Here is a 12,205-nt window from a genome sequence, read left to right on the forward strand (position 1 = left end):
TGTGTGATCAATGTGAGTGTATTCATGTTCATCCACCTCCTCACCCCCCCAGCCCCTCCCCCCTCCCGACCTCCCAAATCATCGCCCCCTCCCCCCTCCTAATCATCCCCTCGCCTCCAGCTCCACCCTATCCCCCCTCCCCCTCAGCCTCAGGCCCTGCGGAGCTGCAGCCGGCTGATGTAGGGCGAGCGGAAGGAGCCCAGGTACAGGTAGCCGTCGTGCTCGTGGGCCTCGCTGACGTAGGCCGCCACCAGCCCCTGGGGGTCGTGGAGGCTGCGGGTGCAAACCCCACCCTCATGCAGCTCCACCACCAGGCTGTAGGGCGGAGCCATCTTCATCAGCACCTCCCGGCTGAAGACCTGAGAGAGAGAGAGAGAGCGAGAGAGCGAGAGCGAGAGCGAGAGCGAGAGCGAGAGAGAGAGAGAGAGAGAGAGAGAGAGAGAGAGAGAGAGAGAGAAATTAGGGAAAGGTTCCTCCCTGCTCCTTACAGATATGCTCCGGTCCATTCAGCCCATCCAAGGAGCTCGTTAGTCCTCAGCTGCTGATGGTCAGACCCACCTTGAAGACCAGCTTCTTGACCCACGGTCTCTGGGCCAGGAAGTCCATCATGGAGAAGCCGGGGTTGGGGCGGATGGTGGCCATGGCGACCCAGTACCCCCCTGTGGAGCTGGGCCGGATGTTGTCAGGGAAACCGGGCAGGTTCTCCACAAACATGTCCATCCCGCCCTTGTTCAGACCCGACACATGGACCCTGAAGAGAGACAGACGGTGAAGACAGACAGACAGACAGACAGACAGACAGACAGACAGACAGACAGACAGACAGACAGACAGACAGACAGCTGGACAGCTACAGAGACAGACAGACAGTTACGCAGACAGACATAGAGCTTGACAGACAGACAGCTAGAAAGCAGAAGAGATAGCCAAGCAGACAGACAGTGGGCAGACAGCTGAACAGACAGACACTCAGACAGGCAGCCAAACAGGCAGACAGACAGACAGGCAGACAGACAGACCTGCGTATCCGGGCCATGGTGGTCTCGGCCACGAGGACCGACTCCTCGTCGGGGAGAAGCTGGATGCCGTTGGGGAAGCGGAGGTTCTCCATCACCACGGTAACCTCCCTGCTGTCCATGTCGTACTCCAGCACGCTGCGCACGCACACGTCAAACACAGGCACAGGTTAAAACACACACACACACACACACACCTTAAAACACGTACGTTAAAAAAACACATACCTGCACAAAAACACACACACTGCTATGTCAAAAAACACACACACACACACACACACACACACACTCACAATAACACACACACAAAAAACATGCATTTACAAAAACACACACACAACCCCACAAACACACACACACACACACACACACCCCCAATAACGATACACACACGTGACCTACCGGCCGTCGGCGGTGGCCTCCATGATGAGCAGCAGGTAGTCTCTGCGCTGCCACCTGCTGCTGGAGTCGGTGAAGTACACCTTCCTGCCGTCGGCCGTCACGTCCAGGTCGTTGATGAACGACAGCTTCCTGCCCGCCACCACCTGGCCCCCCGACACCAGCCGGGTCACCTCCCCTTCACCAACACACCACAGTCATTAACCCCGTCACCTCCTCCTCATTAACCCTGTCACCTCCTCATTAACCCTGTCACCTCCTCATTAACCCTGTCACCTCCTGGCCCCCGGACACCAGCCGGGTCACCTCCCCTTCACCAACACATCAGTCATTAACCCTGTCACCTCCTCATTAACCCTGTCACCTCCTCATTAACCCCGTCACCTCCTCATTAACCCCGTCACCTCCTCATTAACCCTGTCACCTCCTCATTAACCCTCTTACCCCCTGTCACCTTCTCATTAACCCTGTCACCTCCTCATTAACCCTGTCACCTCCTGGCCCCCGGACACCAGCCGGGTCACCTCCCCTTCACCAACACATCAGTCATTAACCCTGTCATCTCCTCTTTAACCCAGTCACCTCCTCATTAACCCTGTCACCTCCTCATTAACCCAGTCACCTCCTCATTAACCCTGTCACCTCCTCATTAACCCTGTCACCTCCTCATTAACCCTGTCACCTCCTCAATAACCCCGTCACCTCCTCCCCATTAACCCTGTCACAACCTCATTAATCCGGTCCCCTCCTCATTAACCCTGTAAGCTCCTCCTCATTATCCCTGTCACCTCCTTATTAACCCCGTCACCTCCTCATTAACCTGTCACCTCCTCATTAACCCCGTCACCTCCTCATTAACCCCGTCACCTCCTCATTAACCACGTCACCTCCTCATTAACCCTATCACCTCCTCATTAACCCCGTCACCTCCTCATTAACCACGTCACCTCCTCATTAACCCCGTCACCTCCTCATTAACACCGTCACTTCCTCATTAACCCTGTCACGTAGCTGCTATGCGCGTCACTGACCTGTGGTGGGGTTGACCTCAAACACTCCCAGGTAGGCGTCGGCCACGAACAGCGTCCCATTGGGGCCGACTCTCATGCCCAGGGGCCGGCCACACACAGGCTCCGCCTCCGTGGTGCCTGAAATCAGTACTATCAAAATAAAAGTCCCATCCAGTTTCATACTTAACTATGCAGACAGACAGACAGACAGGCAGACAGACAGACACAGAGAGACACAGAGAGACACATAGCGACAGAGAGATATCCTGGACAGTGATTATTGTTCCACTGTATTAACATTATAACAGTTTTAATACAGTATTACTACTGTATGTTATTCTGTGTAAACACAGGAACCTGTATTCATCTGTCTATCTGCTTTGTTCAGAGCTGTACATGCTATAACAGGACAGACGACACTAGGGTTATGAATTATGACAGATCATGCAATATCAAGGTGTTTGGCGTCGGTCCATAGCTGTGGGCATGCCCGGGGCTTCTGGGAGATTATTACATCATTGGTTAAACACAAAGTCAGAAGATGGGCCAAAATCAACAGGACCCTGGGAGCCTCACACGCCAGGAGGGGTGTGTTGGGTCAGCCAATCAGGGGCCGTGCCAGTCAGGTGACCCCATCTTGGTGGCTAAGCCAATCAAGGGCAGTGCCAGTCTGGTGACCCCATCTGGGTGGCTCAGCCAATCAAGGGCCGTGCAGTCAGCTGAGCCCATCTGTTTGGCTGAGCCAATCACGGGCTGTGTCAGTCAGGTGGCCCCATTTGGGTGTCTTAACGAATCGGAGCGTGAGGCAACCTCTAACCGACGGATCAGAGAGGAAACAGAAGTTTCACAACGCCATGTGGAAACAAAATGGAGGAGAGAAGAGTGAACAGTTCATATCTGACTCCCGACCCTCTGCTGCTCACACACACACACACACACACACACACACACACACACACACACACACACACACACACACACACACACACACACACACACACACACACACACACACACACACACACACACACACACACACACACACACACACACACGAGTGGGTTGACTTGTTACCGGAAGGGTGCAGTGTTCCTGAGCAAGGCACCTAACTCTAACTATCCCCTCGCGTGGTCCGCAATCGGTGTGTGAATGCGTGTATGAACCGTTATAGTAGGGGTGTACAGTATAAACGGTTTAGAAAGTACACCGCTGTGAATTTGCACTACGGTATTGATTTTGACATCACCGTGAGACCGGTGTGACCGGTAGACAGTGTTGGGTGCAACGCGTTATAAAGTAAGTAACACGTTAGAACAAGTAACATAACTACTTTTTCATGTAAAAAGTAAAGTTATGCGCAACTACTGAATATATGGTAACGAAACGTAGTTCCCTTTTCAATTCGGCGCAACGTTTCTTTTCCGAGGGACAGATTTCACAGCGATACTGCCTGAGAAGGCAGTATGCTATTGCGCAAGCACGCAGGCGCGCTTGCCGCATGCCTGCGTGCTTGCGCAATAGTCCCTTCACAAGCTCTCATTCCACACCGTACGAGACACGCGCTAGTAGCGTGAAGCTGTCTCTGCATCGCAGACATCGCTTCCGCAGGCATTTTCCAAAGCCAGTCCTGATGACAAAAAAAGCCAGCGGTGGAACGAGATAACAAACACGTCACTGTTAACCTGTGTAAGGACGTGGTCCCTTTCAAAACGTCAATAGAAAGGGCTTTAAAGAGATGGTCAAAACACTCGATCCCAGGTACGCGCTACCTGCACGCACACACTTCAGCCAAATTGAGATGCCAAAATTATACGGCAAGGTCTGGAGCAAGTGGAGAAAGAAATCCATGCTATTAAATATTTGTGTTTTTCAGAGATGGAACTAACTTAAGAAAATATTTTGCATTTCTTTTACGCACTTTTGCTGCCTAGCCAGTATTTTACCCCTTCAGAAGCATTTATATTGAAATTAGAAGATAAAATAAACATACTGTGATGTAATACCGTTACCGTCTATGCCTTAAATCAGCCCTACGTTATAGGCCGCTGTGGACTAAAGCATCTGCTAAACGCCCTGACGGTAAACACACTCACCGCAGGGGGGCTGTCCCAGCCGGGCCACCAGGTACGACCTCCGGCCCACCAGCTTCAGGATCTTGCCGTCGGCGGTGCCGGTGTAGAGGACGTCTGAAGAGGAGAGCAGATTACTGCTTCAATCAAACACTGACCAACAGACAGCCAGCAGACCACCCTCAGCCTCCATCACCCTGACCCTAAGACACCCTCAGCCTCCATCACCCTGACCCACTGACACCCTCAGCCTCCATCACCCTGACCCTAAGACACCCTCAGCCTGTATCACCCTGACCCTAAGACACCCTCAGCCTCCATCACCCTGACCCTAAGACACCCTCAGCCTCCATCACCCTGACCCACTGACACCCTCAGCCTCCATCACCCTGACCCACTGACACCCTCAGCCTCCATCACCCTGACCCTATGACACCCTCAGCCTCCATCACCCTGACCCACTGACACCCTCAGCCTGTATCACCCTCACCCACTGACACCCTCAGCCTGTATCACCCTGACCCACAGACACCCTCAGCCTGTATCACCCTGACCCACTGACACCCAGCAGACACAACACGGAAACCAGGTGACCTTTGACCTTGGGGAGGAGAGGATTCAGCACAAGGGCATTTCAGAGAGATGGGTTCAATGAATGATGATCTTATTTATACCTCATACATACATGGATAATATTATCTATATTAGATTATCTATGTAAAATGATCTTTCTTAAATTATCTGCCTCAAATTAGCTGCATGAAATGACCCTTCTTCAATGAAAGGATCAATAGATAATGCTCCTTCTGATCAATAGATATTGCTCCTACTGAAGGATCAATAGATATTGTTCCTACTGAAGGATCAATAGATATTATTCCTTCTAAAGAATCAATAGATAAGGCTCCTTCTGATCAGAGATAATGCTTCTCCTTAATGGATCAATAGATAATGATCCTTCTGATCAATAGATGATGTTCCTCCTCAAGGATCAGTTAGCTGCTCTGTGGGACCTCATGGATGTGGACCAGGGTTAGCTGCTCTGTGGGACCTCATGGATGTGGACCAGGGTTAGCTGCTCTGTGGGACCTCATGGAAGTGGACCAGGGTTAGCTGCTCTGTGGGACCTCATGGAAGGGGACCAGCTATCCCTCATGTCCCCACGTACCGCCGATGTTGACGATGGACTCGGGGCCTTGGATCTGGTCCTCGAACAGCCTCTGGGCGTCCCTGAGCTCCAGGTTGGGCTCATAGCATCCGCTCATCACCGGGGGCTCGCTCAGCCTGGACACCGCACCAAAGCCCAGCGGGGAGCACCAAAGCACAGCACATAGTATAACATCACATCACAGACCATAACTTCACATCACGTACCATAACATCACATCGCATACCTTAACATCACGTAACATCCCATACCATCACATCCCATACCATCACATCACATCGCTTAGTATCACAGCACATAACATCACATACAATCCCCTCCCATAGTATCACATCCCATAGTATATATATATATATATATATATATATATATATATATATATATGTATATATATATATATATTTATTATATATAGCTATATAAATTTCATTTATTATTATTATTATAGTATCAGCTCCCATCCCATCCTGTATGTTAGTCCTATACACATACCTCCCCCTAGGTAGTTTGATGAAAATTTGGTGTGCATTTTAGGGAAATGTGTGAAGTTTACGCAAATTTCTGTGTGGGGGTGTATATATACATATAAAATACAGAATATACGAAATGGATACAAATATGCATATATATATATATATATATATGCATATTTGTATCCATATCATACATTTTCCTTATTGTATTTTCATGTTTATATTTGTACAAAATTTGTGCATTGCATATGTGTGTTTTATACTACATTTTATCACTTCATAATTTTCCTTATTATTTCTCCAACTAACTGGGGATCGTTGTGATTCGCTGTGATTGTGATAAACCAGTGGGATGGATAAGGTGGTGAAGGGCAGCAGTGAGTGGCCTTCTTACCTGAGGACGTCGGGTTGGATCGGAGACTCGAGGATCAGACACACCACCAGGAGCGGGAACAACAGGAACACCGCCAGGGACACCAGCACCACCCGGAACACCTTCCCACTGTAGCTACTGGGAGAGCGTCACACACTGTGAGCACACTCACTGTCAACAGCTCCTAGAGCGGTCACTATATCCACACCTACTGTAGCTCCTAGAGCGGTCCTCACTATCAACACCTACTGTAGCTCCTAGAGCGGTACTCACTATCAACACCTACTGTAGCTCCTAGAGCGGTCACTATCAACACCTACTGTAGCTCCTAGAGCGGTACTCACTATCAACACCTACTGTAGCTCCTAGAGCGGTCACTATCAACACCTACTGTAGCTCCTAGAGCGGTACTCACTATCAACACCTACTGTAGCTCCTAGAGCGGTCACTATCAACACCTACTGTAGCTCCTAGAGCGGTCACTATCAACACCTAGTGTAGTGACTAGAGCGGTCACTATCAACACCTACTGTAGCTGCTAGAGCGGTCACTATCAACACCTAGTGTAGTGACTAGAGCGGTCACTATCAACACCTACTGTAGCTCCTAGAGCGGTCACTATCAACACCTACTGTAGCTCCTAGAGCGGTCACTATCAACACCTACTGTAGCTCCTAGAGCGGTACTCACTACTGCCTCACTATGGAACACTCTAGGTGCCTTGTTTATGAATAATGATTATTATGATTATAACATCCAACACAGTTGCGTTATTCTTCCTCATTTATTATTTTAAGAATCAGTTTGAGGAAATAACACTTCTGCCCTGCCCATGAGCACGGCAGGGGCCCTACAACCTGCTGTGGCCATCGATCGACCCCCCACCATAGGAGGGGCCCAATGCAGAGAAGGATTAATAAGGTGTTGTATCTTCTTTTGTTATTAATGTGACTATACTATGCATGCAAATTAATTATTAAATAGCTTTTACTGTTATTCAGGGCTAAAAAGTGCATTGATATTTTAAAAAGTAATGCAAATACTATTGGTTAGTTGAAAATAGTAATCATCATTGAGATTAAACATCTCTTCCAGTGTCCTGGCCAAGACAGGCAGCAATAGACTACAGTCACACATAGCATACACACAAAACATAAGAAAATATTAAGTGTATTATTAAGTTTGAGCAACAAAGTGTAAAGGCATTTCGGAAGGCTCAAGGAGGAGGCCGGGAAATATTACATTAGAGCAACAAAGTGTAGTCTTGTGGTGGACTCTATAGAAATAATTCACCATACTGTGTTATTGACATGTTTTCGTTCTGTCTAATAGGGACACTGTCTCTTTAAGATCATGTGACTTCTGTGTTGATATGCCGGTCGGTGCGATGTTTGAATTTAACGTTTTTTATATGAGAAAATGTCACGTTGTCACCTCGACAAGCAACGTGACGAGGCGCCTTGCTCAGGGACACCTCGACACTCAGCTAGGAGGAGCCGTGGATCGAACTAGCAACCTTGTGGTTACCAGCCAACCCGCTCTAACTCCCGAGCTACTGCCGCGGCGCCGCCCCACCGTAGACGGGTGAGCTACTGATGCTATTGTGAGTATAAAAATGTCCTTTTTAATAAACAATATTTACACAGTTATATATGCCTCGTTTCATATGTTAAGACCCTTTTTATACTACCAAAGAAGTGTCGGGCTACTTTAGCTGGTTTAAAATAGCTTCTTTTTTTTTTACCATGAGACATGCCCCTATCGCTCCAAGTTAATAGCGTTTTGATAGAACCGGCGAACACATTTAAACTCGTTATCATACTCAACATATCCCTGATCCATTTTACACCAGATTTCTCCTTCAACAAGAAGGGAAACATTAAAAACATACAGCTCATATAAGTTTAAGAAAACAATATTGAATTAAGAATTGTTACTGTGTCTGGCTGTCCCATAGACTGTATAGAGGTCTGACTGTATAGAGGGCAACAAGCAAGGAGCTTGATGTTTGATTCAGCGAAGGCGCTGGTTTGACTTATCCCAAACTGGCAACCGCGATGATGACAATACGGTACATGACAAAGCTAAACGAAGCTTGCTACTTTTGTCCGACATTGCCTCTCTCCCCCAGGTTCTAGCACTTTGGTAGCCCTAAGCGAGCGGAGCGTTGTCCTGTTAATTTACATTACTATATTAAACATCACTGAAGACACATGATAAGTGATTTACCTTTACCTTTGCATAGCAGATTTTTCACCCACTTATAGCTCTACTATACTACATTGCAATTAAACAATGTGTGATACATGGACAAACATCAGAAAAGCTTCAGAACATTTTCTACATTTACAACATTCAGACAATAAAGTAAAACTATAAATGTGGTAAGGGCGTAATACTTTGACTGTTTCATTGGGTAAACTTTGTAGTAGTAGTAAAATAATTGCGCCAAATCATGTTCAAAGAGGTACGAATAAAAACCGTAAGGGTTTTGAATGCATACAGTTGCATGTTCTCTCTGGCAAAACTACTCTATCAACCGCAGAGCAGGGCCCCAAGACGATCCTGCTTAGGGACCCCAGGTGTATAGGGCCGGCCCTGCCTGCTGGCGCGTTCTATACTTGGACAACAACACACGCCCTGCCTCCGGTCCCTGCCTCCTGGTTCCTGCCTCCCGCCTCCTATCTCCTGCCTCCTGGTTCGTGTCTCCTGCTCCCTGCCTCCTGTCCCCTGGTTTTCAGACAATATGTATTCAGAAGGTTGTGGTTGTTCGTATTCTCCCACCTGGAGCCCTTGCTCTGGGGCATGTGCAGATCGTCCGTGATGACCTGGGGTCGGTTCAGCCTGCGGAGCCTCAGCCCCTCCACTTCATTCATGACGGGATGATAAATAGATCCACGGTCTGGGGGTCCACTTTACGGGGGCTCTGGGGTCCCTCTCTATAGTGGCTCCGGGCTCCGTGAGATCTGAGGTCAGTGTGTCCGCTCTACAGGGGCACCGGGCTCCGAGGAACTAGAATACTTCTAGGATCAGATGAACGGTAAACTGGGAACCACTGGCAGCTCATTGACTGCAGCTTGCTGGAGATCAGAGTCTAATGTTTTCCTTCTCGCGGTGGCGGAGGTTGCAGAGTGCGCTACATCGCCTCTGCTGGCAGGAGTGCGCTACAGCGCCCCTGCTGGCCGAAGTGCGCTACAGCGCCCCTCCTGGCCGGAGTGCGCTACAGTGCCCCGTCTGGCCGGAGTGGAAGTATGAATCTGGCTAGTGGCTATAGGAAGGTGCTTCAATGCTTCTTTTTCTTAAATCCTTTAGCAGAGGGTACACAGGCTGGACCATCCTTTCAGAAAGGAAAGAGATAATGCCGTCCCAAAATTCCTTACGTCAGCCCTATTGAAGCTCGGCACCATTCAGAGATGACCAACATTATTTTCACACACACACAGGTAATACTCATCTCAGAAGTGTAAATTACCGTCGTACCCACATTCTATATTCAACAGACCTTGAGGGCCCCCTAGGAACAGAGTAGCCTAAAAGTTCCCTAAACTTGCCCTAAACTAGGTTTAGTATCTCCAATGATTCTGAATAAGATCAAATTGACTTTAAAAGCTGTATGCTTCTCAGCCATTAGACGAGGTGGTCTGGTTGTTTCTTCATGATGGTCGGCAGGGTTCAGATCCTTTTTATGGATCAGGGGTCTCATTTATAAAACTGTGCGTGGGATCGTTACTAAAAATGTGCGTACACCCAGAAGCCAAGTTTTTCGTGCGCCAAAAAATATTCCGATTTATAAAACCCTGCTTACGCACACCGTACGCAATCTTTGCTTTATAAATCACAGAGGGCCTCATGTACTAAGGTTGCGTACGCACAAAAACGTGGCGTACGTCCTTTTCCACGCTCACGTTCAGATGTACAAAACGTGAAATGACCGTAAAAATGTGCGGTCCCCACGCCAGCTCCAGAGCTGTCGTACGCACGTTTCTACAGCTATTGTTCCTTTGGCGACACTTAGAGGTGACGCTGGGAAACTGGGAAAAAAGGTGAAAACCATGACTCATCAGAGTGATTTGCACATCAGAGACACACTAATGAACGATTAACACACCTTGCAATTATATGGGTGGCTATAAAAGCATGCGCAATGGATGAAGAATTTTTTTTTTAAAAATGGCTGCGTTAGCGTTGTTAGAGGACATCGCAAATGGTCAAATCCGAAGGGAACGTATATTTAGGGAACGCGAGGACTTACTCGCAAATGATGATGATTGGCTCATGAGCCGATTTCGTTTACCCAGGCCAGTATTACTGGAGCTGTGCGCAGAGCTGCGGCCGGCCCTAGAGCGCCACACAGCCAGGAGCCAGGGGTTGTCCGTGCCCACACAGGTGCTGACCACGCTGGGGTTCCTGGCAACAGGGGCCTTCCAGCGGGAGCTGGCCGATCGGTCAGGAGTGTGCCAGTCCACCCTGAGCCGAGCCATGCCAGCTGTGTGGGACGGAATCATCATATGAGATTAATATGAGTCCAGACCGGCCTCATATGCATTAATGCATTAATATGAGATAATTAATGCATTCAAAGCCGAGCCACGCCGCCTTGCCCTGTGAATTCAGTTGCAGCGCAAATATAGCAGCAAATACGTTACATTCTTAACCCAGCAGCGGTGTTGTTCAGATACTGATTAAATGGGTTTGTTAACCATGCGTAATAGTATGGCTCCATGAGTATGCGCACACGTTCTATGTGTTCTTCATCTCTGGGCACTGCGTCCCTTTATGTTTTGCAGCGGTTGCATTTGTTCTCTGTTAAAATACATGGTTAATGTATTATTTTGGAGTTAATAAATTTGAAAAAAAAAACAGGAACACCACTAGTTTCTGGCTACGCCACTGGTGTCACCGATCAAAGCGGCCACTCTCAAATCGAGAGTTCCCCCACTTCCGTCCCCCCTCCTGTTGCGGTCACGCTTCGGCGGTGGGCAGAAACCCTCCGCTTCACCTCCACCTTGAGGTCTGACCACTTTTTTTTAATTTCAGAGTGTGTGCGCTGCTGAGACCCCACTGCATTGACGGCCTCGCAAACACGCTCCCACTCACTTCTCTTTTGTTTTGCATTTATCCCTGTTGACAGGGTTCCAAATAGCATATGCTTGCGCATTTCTACCTCGTGGAGCAAAATCTCGAGCTCAGACTCCGTGAAGTTTCGTTTTTTGCCTCTGTTCATGGTGCCAGGTGATCGGATTAAGAGGTGAATCTCAGGTCCAGAGGCCTATTTAAATGAAATTGTATATTTAAATGAGGGCGTGGACAGGGAGGAGTTTGGCACCTCGGCATATGCGCTCAATTCCACGTTGATTGAGATGTACAAAAGAAACGTGCTTGGATCCATGCGTTCGCACACTTTGATACATCTGAATTTATTTGTGCGTAAGACAGTTTCTGGGTTTTGGCGTACGCCAAGTTTCAGTATGGAATCCACGCAAGTCTTAGTACATGAGGCCCCAGAGTGCCTACAAGTGTGCGCAGCTGAATCAGTTTCACGTTCCGCCCTGTATACGCCCCTTTTTAACCATAAATGGTCAATGCAAATGACCTCATGAATTCGATCTGCATAAAACAGACTCAGATGCAAGTATTATGTATTGTCGGAAACAATGGCAGAAGTACTGAGAAAAGCAAAAAAGCGAAATTTCA

General features: G+C 48.3%; 2 protein-coding genes across 3 annotated transcripts in view; both read right to left on the reverse strand.

Moving 5' to 3' along the window:
• The window catches only part of LOC115559454 (neoverrucotoxin subunit beta), a 544,561-nt gene that overhangs the window by 513,373 nt on the left and 18,983 nt on the right, over window positions 1-12,205 (reverse strand). The gene's annotated exons all lie outside the window — the stretch shown is intronic.
• apmap (adipocyte plasma membrane associated protein) lies at window positions 85-9,635 on the reverse strand. The gene is made up of 9 exons (XM_030378206.1): window positions 9,296-9,635; window positions 6,533-6,649; window positions 5,666-5,781; window positions 4,522-4,614; window positions 2,450-2,566; window positions 1,422-1,596; window positions 1,020-1,154; window positions 559-751; window positions 85-359 (listed from the first exon to the last, which is right to left on the reverse strand). Exons 1-9 carry the CDS (start codon window positions 9,385-9,387, stop codon window positions 150-152), a joined length of 1,248 nt encoding a protein of 415 aa, XP_030234066.1. The 5' UTR covers window positions 9,388-9,635; the 3' UTR covers window positions 85-149.

This window comes from Gadus morhua, chromosome 15 (assembly GCF_902167405.1).
Source record: "Gadus morhua chromosome 15, gadMor3.0, whole genome shotgun sequence".
NCBI classification, from domain to species: domain Eukaryota; kingdom Metazoa; phylum Chordata; class Actinopteri; order Gadiformes; family Gadidae; genus Gadus; species Gadus morhua.

Coding starts and splice junctions, on each gene's coding strand:
- apmap (XM_030378206.1), bottom strand. CDS start 9,387: ATGAATGAAGTGGAGGGGCTGAGGCTCCGCAGGCTGAACCGACCCCAG. Junction 2,567..4,521: donor GCTGGGACAGCCCCCCTGCG/GTGAGTGTGTTT, acceptor TACTGATTTCAG/GCACCACGGAGGCGGAGCCT. Junction 752..1,019: donor ACCATGGCCCGGATACGCAG/GTCTGTCTGTCT, acceptor GTCTCTCTTCAG/GGTCCATGTGTCGGGTCTGA.